Raw genomic sequence first — 11,785 nt, forward strand, 5'->3', positions numbered from 1 at the left:
CTGGTTAGCCAAAAAGGGTAAGATTTTTTCTAATACAGTTTTTTCCTTAGAAATTAATCTTATAAATGTTGAACCACAGTCTTGGTGGATAGATTCAGGCTCACCTATTCATATTACTAATTCTTTGCAGGGATTCATAAGGAGGAGAATCTCAAAAAGTGATGAAGTGAACCTGTGTGTAGGAAATGGCATGAGAGTAGCAGTCAAGGCTATTGGAACCTTAAAGCTCGATTTAGGATTAGGAAAATTATTAGTTCTGGACAATGTTTTTTATGTACCTTCCATGAGAATGAATTTGGTTTCAGTTTTCTCTTTTAGTAAAATCTGGTTGTAGACTTGTTATGGATAGTAATGGAATTCTTATTTCTAAAAAATTCTGTTCAAATTGGTTCTGGTGTTATTATGAATGATTATTTACAGTTAAATTGTTCAATGGCTCAACAAGAAATTTTACTTGTTGAAAATAACACTAACAGTACTAGCACTTTAACAGGTGTTAAAAGAACCAAACTAAATGAAAAGTCTGCATTTTTATGGCATAGAAGACTCGGCCATGTTTCAAAAGAGAGACTGAAAATTTTGGTGAAAAACAACATCCTAAATGAACTTGATTTTTCTGATCTAACAGACTGTGTTGAATGCTTTAAGGGAAAAATAACTAATACTAGAAAGAAGACTGCATATAGAAGCCAAAATTTATTAGAACTCATACACACTGATATATGTGGACCATTTAGGCATCAAACTATCTGTGGAAATGTGTATTTTATCACATTCATTGATGACTTTTCTAGATACAGTTATATTTATCTACTTTCAGAAAAGGCACAAGCATTGAAAGCCTTTCAAATCTTTAAGTCTGAAGTAGAAAATCAACTAGAAAAGAAAATCAAAACAGTAAGATCAGATAGAGGAGGTGAGTTCTATGGCAAGTACACTGAATCCGGCCAACAAAAGGGTCCATTTGCCTTGTTTTTACAAGACAATGGAATTAAAGCTCAATATACAACACCCTATAACCCACAACAGAATGGTGTTGCAGAGAGAAAGAATAGGACTCTTTTGAACATGGTTCGATGCATGATGTGTACAACAGGTTTGCCTAAATTTCTGTGGGGTGAGGCTTTAAAAACTGCAAATTATATTTGCAACAGAACACCTAGCAAAGCCATAGAAAATACTGCTTTTGAGCTTTGGTGTGGCAGGAAACCTAGTCTTCATCACTGCCATGTTTGGGGATGCCATGCAGAAGCTAGGATTTATAATCCAAGCTTGAATAAACTTGATCCTAAGACAGTTAGTTGCTATTTTATAGGTTATCCAGATAAATCTAAAGGCTATAAATTATATTCTGCTTATCATTCACCTAGAATTTTTGAAACACATCAAGTAAAGTTTCTAAGTGAAAAAGTTCACAATACAAACCTTGAGGATTTATCCTCAGATTTTGAGGAAATTGTGTCGGATGAGAATATAAGCGTAGCATTGCCTTTAGAACAAGAAGTAACTGATCAAGTCACTGGTCGAGTAACTGACCAAGTAACTGATCACGTACCTATAACTAGTCAAGCAACTGACCATGTCACTGACCGAGTAACTGTCACTGGACAAGTCACTGACCATGTAACTGGTCAAGTATCTGACCAAGTCACTGGTCGAGTACCTGTAACTAGTCATGTCACTGACCAAGTAACTGGTCAAGTACCTGTCACTGGTCATGTCACTGAATTATATTACCAAAGTTTTGAAGAGATTTGGTATGGAGAAGTGTGCAACTGGAGAAGTCCCCATGTCCAAAGGAGATAAACTAACCAAGAAGCAAAGTTCCAAAAGTGATGTTGTGAAAGAAAATATGGAGTCAAAGCCTTATGCTAGACTTGTAGGAAGTCTCATGTATGCACAAGTCTGCACTAGGCCAGACTTGTCTTTTGCAGTAGGGATTTTATCAAGATTTCAGTCTAATCCAAGCCATGAACATTGGGTAGCTGGGAAGAAAGTGTTGAGATACCTGCAGAAAACTAAAAGTCACATGCTAGTTTATAGGCAAGTGGAGGATCTGAACCTCGTTGGATTTTCAGATTCTGATTTCGCAGGGAATTATCCAGACTCCAAGAAGTCAACTTGTGGATACGTGTACATGCTAGCAGGAGGTGCAGTTGCTTGGAAAACCATGAAGCAAACTCTAGTTTCAACCTCCACCATGCAAGCTGAATTTATTGCAGTATATGAAACTGTGTGTGAAGGACTTTGGATCAGGAATTTCTTGATGCAGACCAAAGTGTTAAGTCACATTGTGGCAGACACACTTGTGATTTATTGCGATAATGAAGCTGCAGTTTTCTTTAGCAAGAACAGTAAAAGATCAAATAATTCCAAACACATTGATTTAAAGTATTACAGTGTTAGAGAAAGGGTAAAGCATGGTGAAATAGCTGTTTTGAGTATTGACACAAATTCACAGCTAGCAGATCCTTTCACCAAGGCAATGTCAGTAGCAGCATTCCAGAAGCATACAGCAAGCATTGGAGTTTTAGCTAATTTAGATGCTTAGGTTCAGTAGAGAGTTAGTCCAGTTGGAGCAATTTAAATTTCTAAGGTTTTTTGAGTTCTTGTATTTTCAGTTGTGGTCTTTTGACTTTATTTATCACAACTTGTTTGTAATGACAGATTTTATTATTATCAATAAACTTTTGAGGTATTTCCAGTTATGATTTTGCTGCAGCTTTATTGTTTTATTTTGGAAATTATCATCTTGTTTTGAATATCATACTTGCTATCAGATGACTTAAATCATGTGAAGCATGATGTTAAGGTTCAAGCAATATTTTTTAAGCCATCAGTGTTCAGTAAATTTGCTTGAGTTTCTGGTTTTAGAAACATAAAGTAGGACCTAATATATGTTTACTTGTTGATACACATTAACATATATTGTATCACTTCTGGTTGAACATATGTAGATTGCAGAAGCTTGTGTTAGTGGTTTTGAAACTCTGCATTTTTGTTAAAATGTATACTGTTTCTTGCTCTACATAAGTAACTGTGATCTGACCATGTTGGAATGGATTTTCGATTTGAGTTTGTTATCTGGCGCGCACTTCAGTAAGTTAAGTAGGTTTTGATGTTCTCTGGTGCAAATCATCGAGCATGATATGTGTGAGTCCAAGGGGGAGATTGTAAGATCAAATATGGACATAACACATATCATCATAAAGTAATTGATGATTAGCTTAATATCAATCCTAGTTTAACATGGATACAAACAGTGAATCAATACTAGTGACTTAATGAAGTAGTGTATCAATTCATTAAGGATAGTAATCCATTGCTTAGTCGACAAGAAAGGCTATAAGTTGTGATACATTAGGAATCTAATAGTGAAACCTAAACCGACAAGGAATGCTTTAATGGGAAGCTTCTTGAGGTTTAAGTCTCATATATATACAGATGAATTGGTCCCTGATTACTACCACGACTATTGCATAAGTTCTGTCCATTGAGAAGCAAGTTGGTAAGTAACAGAAGACCATATTCAGTGATCGTGTTTAGCAGTTGCATAAGATGGAATCCATGACTGTTATTGCTGAAGGTAAGCCTTAATCCTATTATGATTGTTGTGCATATGTTGTGAGCATGTAACTATGGTTTTACATGACTATGTACCCAATATTACAGATCATATTTGTAATGTTTACACTAAACTTGGTACAGGAACATTATTCACTTCTGTATACGCTAAACCTTCTTTGATCTTGATTCTTTGGTGAGTTGGTCCTACAATTTTGAATGAGAAAAGAACTTTTTCTTCTTTTTCTTCCCCACATCCACTCTTTCCCCTTGGACTTAGAATATAGTCGGAGGATGGATTAAGGTTGGACATGTGTCTTAAGGCTCAACTATTATAGCTTTTGCTTCATTCTTTAATACTATTGGAGGAATTCATTAAAAAAAAAAAAAAGTTAAATAACCTTCGATTTATTTGCTAACAAATTTTAGTGAACGAAAAATTATTTAGTGAAATAGTCGTGTCCCGTAACAGATCTGACCTCCTTATCATGTGATAACAAAAAAGGCATTAGCCTAACCTTTGTACCCTTATTTTAGGCCTCATCATGAGCCGGGCTAGGGCCAGCCCTACCCTAAATTTTAGGGCTTAGGGTAGGGTCGGGCTGGGCTTTGACTAAGTCAACAAAATTTAGGGCCAGGCCGAGGCTTCAATACGTAAGCCCTTACCCGCCCTTATGGCCCATTCTGCAAAGGCCGGGCCGGGCTAGCCCATTTTTTTTTTATTTTTTTTTATAAATTAAATAGAGGATTAGGCGATATTAGTTCCTCTGCGATAGCCAATTTGGGGTGACTGGCAGCCACCCACAATCCCGAAAGAAAGGGGGCAATCGCAACCGGGAACCCACCGCCCATCCCTCTATTTTATGTTATTAATAAAAGAAAAGAAATTACAAGAAGAGAGAGGGGGACATAAACCAAAACCTCTCTAAGAACAAAATGAAGTAAAGTACTCAAAATGAGCAGTAAGCAATAGTTACAAACTGATGGAAAGAAGAAGGACATGCAGTAACCATGCAAATATATGTGACCACGCAGCAACCACATATATGGAACACACCTATAGTTCATCAGCAACCATGCAGCAGAAATCACCATAACCCAAACCCACCTTTTCATGAAGTCTATCAAGCACCACAAAATTAACGAATACGGAAATTCGGTAAACCTTGCAGATTGTGAACAAAGGCAGCCGAAGCACAAGGAGGGCAAGAGTCCCACCAATAATGCCCCTCATGATCCACCCCATAGTTAGCTAAGCAGTCAGCCACTTGATTCCCTTCTCGATAAATATGTGAAAACGTATCTGCATAGAGGAGAGAATGGTACAACAATTGACCCAATCAACAGATAGACGCCAAGGGACTGAGCAATTATTAGTGGCAAGAAAGTGAATTGCTACCGCTGAATCACACTCAATCCAGAGAGAATTCCATCCTTTTCCTGATGCTATTGTAACTGCATGAATAATGGCTTGAAGCTCTGCTTCTAGGGCAGTAGCAATACCCATGGAACCAGCAAAACAACCCATAAAATTGCCCAAGTGATCACTAAAAATACCTCCATAGCCTGCAAGCCCTGGCGTCCCACGAGCAGCACCATCAGTATTAACCTTTAATTGAAAAGCACAAGGAGCAAGCCAATTTACTTCATGAATTTGATGTGTTCTTGAGGCTCTACCACTGATTCCAAGAGCACTAAAAATACAAAGCTCATCTACAGAGTTACGCATAATTCCAAAACCCCAAGAGTCAACCTCTCGAATTTGCAGCTTGATAGAGTGAATCAAATAATCAACCGTTAAGCGACGCTCATCAAAACGAATAGAATTTCTAGCATTCCAAAGAGAGTAGAAGCCAGCTCCCATCATCCCCCACCAAAGCAATTGTAATTGAGTACCAAAACCATGCTGTAGTGGGTAAGAGAAGAAAGCGGATATATCCAAGAAAAGAGTAGTGACTTTAAACCAAGATAAAATTGCGGACCAGACCTTCATAGAAAAAGAGCACTCAAAAAAAAGGTGGTGGGCTGTCTCAACCGATGCATGACAGAGGGAGCACATAGAAGCAAAAGAAAAGCCTCGCTGAAGCAAGAGATCATCTGTTAAAAGCTTACCATGAAGAAATTTCCATAACGTAACAGAGTTGCGAGGGCGAAAACACTGATGCCAAACCCATCTATCCCAAGGAACAATTGCTTGTTTACTCCTCTTCAACTCATAGGCTATAGGTAAAGATAAGTTCCCATCAGAAGAATCCAACCACACTAGCCTATCCTCCATGTCTGAATAAGGAAGTCTAATAGCTGAAATTTCTGACCAAAGTGTAGCAAGATCAACATATAAATTAGTAGAGCAATACCAAGAGCCATCTTTGATGAAATCAGAAACTTTGGCACATAATAACTTGCCAAGTTCATGGTCAATACCCAATTTGTCAACAACTGAACCATTAAGCCAATTACCATGCCAAAAATCAATTGAACGACCATTGCCCGCTAACCATTTAGAGCTATAGAAAATATCCATTGACAATTTTGCCCACTAACCATTTAGAGCTATCAAGAGATATGGCTAGCCCATTTTGACTCACACAAAACACAATTTTGCTAACTACATAAACTCAAACTGAAAAAAAAAAAAAAAAAAAAAAGATACACACACACACACATATATATATATATATGAAACTGAATACTTGAGATTTGAGAACCTGATTTAATTATAAATATCTACAAATCTCACACATCTCACATTCTTACTAATCAAGTAGTATACTTGAAATGAAACTGCACAGAGGCAGTAAGCCACTGAGGCTACAAAAAATGAAGTAATGTTTGCCACTTTGATACAAAAACTGATCATGACTTCATGACTTCATCAATTCACAAGAAGTGGTAATCTTTGATACAAAAACTGAACTATTGAAGCATGGTTTGCACATAAGCAATGTTTGACACTGTGATACAAAAAATGATCAAGTCTTCAAAAATTCACGAGTGGTAATCTTTCATGGCAACCAAACAAAGAACCTGCAAAAGAAAACCATATAATTAATTTATGTGGGATTTCAGTTCAGCAACATATATAAATACAACTGGACATATTTCTGGGAAAAGCTTGCTTCTGGACATATATTTCACTTTTACATTCAGTTTAACATCATATATTTCAGTTCTGCAACAAATGCAAACAAGTATATTGAAACCTCAATTTTAACACAAACAAAACATATATGGTCCAAAAAATAGAGTCACACACCTTTCCTTAATCTCCAATTGACTCGACCCCTTCGGTGTTTGAATTAGGACGTTCAAGTGCAATCATCCATTCCGAGTGTATGACTGAACGGGGATGAGAGATTACCTCACCAAGTGGATAGCTGTTGACCACCACCCGTCACCATTTTTATACTGATGCAAAGGAGATCACCGATATATATTTTCACTCTGAGAATTATTAATCAAGGAAGAACTGTCAAATTTCGAGAGAGACAGAGAGAGATTCTAACCCAACAAACAAAAATCGGGAACGAGGTGCTCACCTTGTGTGTCAGCGGTGGATGCATACCGAAGACCAGGAAAGAAGTCCACAACTTGTGGCTTGTGAGTCGACGTCGCCTACTCAACTGCCTCAGCTCGCTTCGGAATCTCCCCACTGTTAATATCACAGCCTCTGCCTCATCTCACGTCGCCTACTCCTCCTCGATCTTCGATCCGACTAGTCGCTGAGAGAGAGGCGATCTGGACAAGTCTGAAGGAATAGAGAGGCTGAGAGAGATGCGATCTGGACTTTGAAGTCTGAAGGAACCATAAAGGCTGAGAGAGATGGAGCCGCCCGGCGGCGGAGGAGTATAGGTCTGAAGGAAGAGAGGGTTTTGAGAGAGGCGGATGTGGTCTTCGCTTTTGTCTGAAGACCTCGATCTCGATACTTCGTAGCGTCTAGGTTTTGCGGTTTGCCCTACTTGAGTTGGATTTGGATCCGAGTTGGGCTTCATACCTTTGGGCCTCAAATGGACTGACTCAACTTAAAAGACCCATTTTCTAATATGACATATTGAAATAATTCAATACAAGTTCTAATGTTCTATATTTCTATAGTTTTATACACATGTAATAGAAAATAACAAAAATATAATATAAATTTTAGGGCCAGGCCGTAGGGTAGGGCCGGGTTTCATTTGCATGACCCTTACCGGCTTACCCGATCCTATTTGAAAAAGGGTAGGGCCGGCCCGCCCTAATGCAAGGGCCGGGTCGGGCTTCGGCCCTACGGGCCGAGCAGACTTAGGGCCGAAGGGCTAAATGATGAGGCCTACCTTATTTAACACCATAGTGGCATAATGCAAGTTCTTTTTACAAAAGAAAAAGAAAGAGAACTCTTAATCAAATAGAACAATGAACATGTAATGTGATCTGGATTATCATTATCAGCCACTTTTGGATTGCCACTCAGCTCACCACCTATATATGCCACTTGTCTAATGGGCTTGAAGCCATTTGAGCAGTGGCATTACAGTTAATTACAGTTGAAGAAGGGGATATATCCCAAAGTTTCCAACCACACAGCAACTTCATTTATTCAATTAATCTGAAGCAAAACCCTTTCCTGCCACTGTGGCAAACTTAGCAATTCATGGTGATGCTAAAAAGAATCTGCAACAGAAACAGAGTAGCTGTATCGAACTCTCTCTCTCTCTTTCTCTCTCTAGAAGAAAATGATAAAAGTAAACTACTTTTGAACCAAGCAATCACGAGCCACCCCTGAAATCTCTGCCTCTGAATTCATCTTTCTACTGCCAAACGACCTAATCCTCCTTATCCTATCAGAAAATCTGCAACCCTTTTTCTCTCTTCATCTGCAAACTCTGAGTTTTCATGCATTCTATCTTCCTTCGCTTCAGTTTCTTGAAACCATATATGAAAGGAAATTATGTCTCACTCCATGCACTATGTTCTAATCAGGAGGTTTCAGTTCACTCATTCATGCTTTGACACACATAAGAAAGCTCATCTTTTTAATGGAAAATAGTCTCCTGGTTCTCTTATCTCTCTGTTTCTTCTCTGAAAATTTTGAAGCTTCAACATCCTTGTTTCTGTTCTTGATGAAAACCCATTGCTGTTTTCCACTCTTCCATGTGACCCATGTTTCGGAATCAGTTCATGCACTTCCTGAAATCAATTCACACATTCAGAAGGAAAATCATTACTCCTTTTGATTGTTTATTTTGCCAGAAAGCTTCCTATAAATTTTATACAATCCAGAGTTTTCTGTAAAGGGTTTTTCCAATGGCGACCTCATGTTTCCATGCACTTCGTCTCCGAAAGTCGAAGGGCAAGTCGTTGCCAAATCCGTCGACGTCGAAAACCCAGTATAATTCAGATATGGACAGCATGGAGAGGAAGAGATTCGATAGCTTGGAGTCATGGTCGATGATATTGGAGTCGGAAAATGTGGAGACTTGGGAGGTGGCCAAGGAGGACCAGGAGGAGTGGACTGCTGATCTTTCTCAGCTGTTCATTGGTAACAAATTTGCTTCTGGAGCACACAGTCGGATTTACCGTGGGATTTACAAGCAGAGAGCTGTTGCTGTGAAAATGGTGAGGATTCCAAACCAGAGGGAGGAGACCAGAACCTTACTTGAGCAGCAATTCAAGTCTGAAGTTGCTCTGCTTTCGCGGCTATTTCATCCCAACATAGTGCAGGTAAAGTGTTTCGTGAAAATCTCCAATGAAAAATAACAAAATTCGAGAAGTTTATAGATCAATTGATAGTATATGTTGTCTAAATTGGTGGACTTTTTTTTTTTTGTTCCAGTTTATTGCAGCTTGTAAAAAGCCACCTGTGTACTGTATCATCACAGAGTATATGTCACAAGGAACACTGAGGATGTATCTCAACAAGAAGGAGCCTTATTCTCTTTCGACTGAAACGATTCTGAGGTTAGCGCTTGACATATCCCGGGGAATGGAGTATCTTCATTCTCAAGGAGTGATCCACAGGGACCTGAAGTCAAATAATTTGCTTCTCAATGATGATATGAGGGTCAAGGTTGCGGATTTTGGCACATCGTGCCTTGAAACGCAGTGCCAGGACACGAAAGGAAACAAGGGGACTTATCGTTGGATGGCACCGGAGATGATCAAGGAGAAACCTTGTTCTCGGAAAGTTGATGTTTATAGCTTTGGAATTGTGCTGTGGGAGCTGACAACGGCTTTGCTTCCTTTTCAAGGAATGACTCCTGTGCAGGCTGCATTTGCTGTGGCTGAGAAGGTGAGATGGCTAAAACATACTTTACTATTCAAATTACTTACTTGAATTATGTCTATGTGATACTTCTTTGGCCTTTAGTTTATTATTTTGTTATACAATTACAATCTCTCATTCAGAAATGTTAACGTAGCTTAATCCAAGTTTAACATAAGTGCATTCTGTGACTTGTGAAAATGTATGTTTTCTGGCTGAGCCCACTTTTGCTTGAGTTAATTGTAGTTGAGCAGTAAGTTAGGTTGTGATGATGTTCCGATGTCCCGTCGGATTGTAAGTAAAGAATGATTCTCTACTCCTCTGACCTTAATTTGGCAAAGTGAAGATTCTTTTGTGCCAAACACGTTCCAGTGCAAATGACAATCAACCATTCCCCTGTACTTGAAGAATATATTCAACTAATCTTCCTTTTTTAGTTTAAGGAACTTGTTCCTTTACGAGTTTCTTATTCCTCCCTGAGGAATCCTTGTCAAGAATAACCTCCTCAATTTCCTTTTTGAGTTCTGAGTGTAGACAGCTAAGCTCTTGCCTAACTATAAACTATAATATGTCGAAAATGAGTCTCCAGGAGAAGTTTTCTTACACTAAAATTTTTATGTGGCAGAATGAACGGCCTCCAATGCCGGCTAGTTGTCAACCGGCACTAGCACACCTCATCAAGCGCTGTTGGGCACCAAACCCCTCGAAGCGACCAGATTTTAGCGATATTGTGTCTGCTTTGGAGAAGTATGATGAGTGTGTGAAGGAAGGTCTTCCACTCACACACCACTCGGGGCTGGTAAGTCGAAATGTCATCCTCGAACGCTTGAAAGGTTGTGTATCTTTGAGCTCTTCCATACCTGTACATGCCTGACACCATTACTTGGAAGGTATTGTTGTTATTGTTATTACTTTCCATGATAAAGGAAGCCCTTTATAATTTGTACATGATGTTCTTTTAACTATCTAATGTAACACTACGATGATTATAAACTTTGTTGTACTTAGTTTCCATTAACTGATCCTAATTGTTTGGTTTTGAATAGCTCCATCAATGAATATTGTTTAGTATAGAATTCCAAATGAGCAAAGAGATTGGATTCGTCCATTTATCCAGAGAGATTATTCTAGCCTGTGGGATCAGAAGAACGTATGTAAATGTTTTATGTAGCTATCAAACATCTCATGTTGTTTATGCATCCATGATTGTCCTTTCTTTCTCTCTTCAAAATTCTGTGTAACAGAGTGGACTAGGCTCTTCTGCAATTCTTGTTTCACTTCCTTCGGTCAAAGTTGATAAGCGAAAACTAATAGGGGTTCTAATTCAAATGTAAAGGAGCTAATCTTGTTCCCAAATTCCAATCGTAACATCACTTCTGTTATGATCATCAGTAATTAGATTCTCACAGCAAACCATGAAGCCCCAAATCTTGTTTTCTAGTTTCTTCTCTGGTCCAACACATCCGCGGATCGATGAAAATGATGCTTACACCGCTCACACTTGAGAAAGAAAACAGTTTATTTTGGTCTCGAATTTAAACTACTCATACACTATAATCTCAAACAGGAAACTGGGTTTTGTTCTCCATGTGAGCAAAGCATTTTGGTTGAGCTGAAAAACTTTTATTGAAGATTACAATATGCAAAAGCCAGAAGCCACAGGCTATAGAGGCCGAATTTAGTAGAACACGTCATGTTCATATTCAGTGGAGAAAAGCTGGAGTTGCTATCACAGATAGATCATATACATAATGTGAGCCCCAGCCTTAAAGAAGTACTTGTATGAAAAGCACTCGAGTGATATTGTGATCCACACTCGACAGTCTTGGTCTGAAGATTTTAGTGACCACTCGTAGAGATAGACTTGACCCTTATTGGCTTTGGTTTGTTGATGTCAAATTCAGAAACTAGGATCTTTCTCATGATTACTTTGCCTTTCCTTTTGAAACTTGGTCAAGAAACAAAGGAAAGAGATAGGGA

The 11,785-nt window shown here is 38.6% G+C and overlaps 1 protein-coding gene across 1 annotated transcript; it reads left to right on the forward strand.

Moving 5' to 3' along the window:
* The first annotated feature begins 8,124 nt into the window (after nt 1–8,124).
* LOC133733627 (serine/threonine/tyrosine-protein kinase HT1) lies at nt 8,125–11,020 on the forward strand. Its single transcript, XM_062161273.1, has 3 exons — nt 8,125–9,264; nt 9,377–9,832; nt 10,431–11,020. The coding sequence occupies exons 1-3, from the start codon at nt 8,848–8,850 to the stop codon at nt 10,677–10,679; spliced, it is 1,122 nt and encodes a 373-aa protein (XP_062017257.1). The 5' UTR covers nt 8,125–8,847; the 3' UTR covers nt 10,680–11,020.
* The last annotated feature ends 765 nt before the right edge of the window (nt 11,021–11,785 follow it).

The sequence above is a fragment of the Rosa rugosa genome, chromosome 2 (genome assembly GCF_958449725.1).
Source record: "Rosa rugosa chromosome 2, drRosRugo1.1, whole genome shotgun sequence".
Taxonomy (NCBI): Eukaryota; Viridiplantae; Streptophyta; class Magnoliopsida; order Rosales; family Rosaceae; genus Rosa; species Rosa rugosa.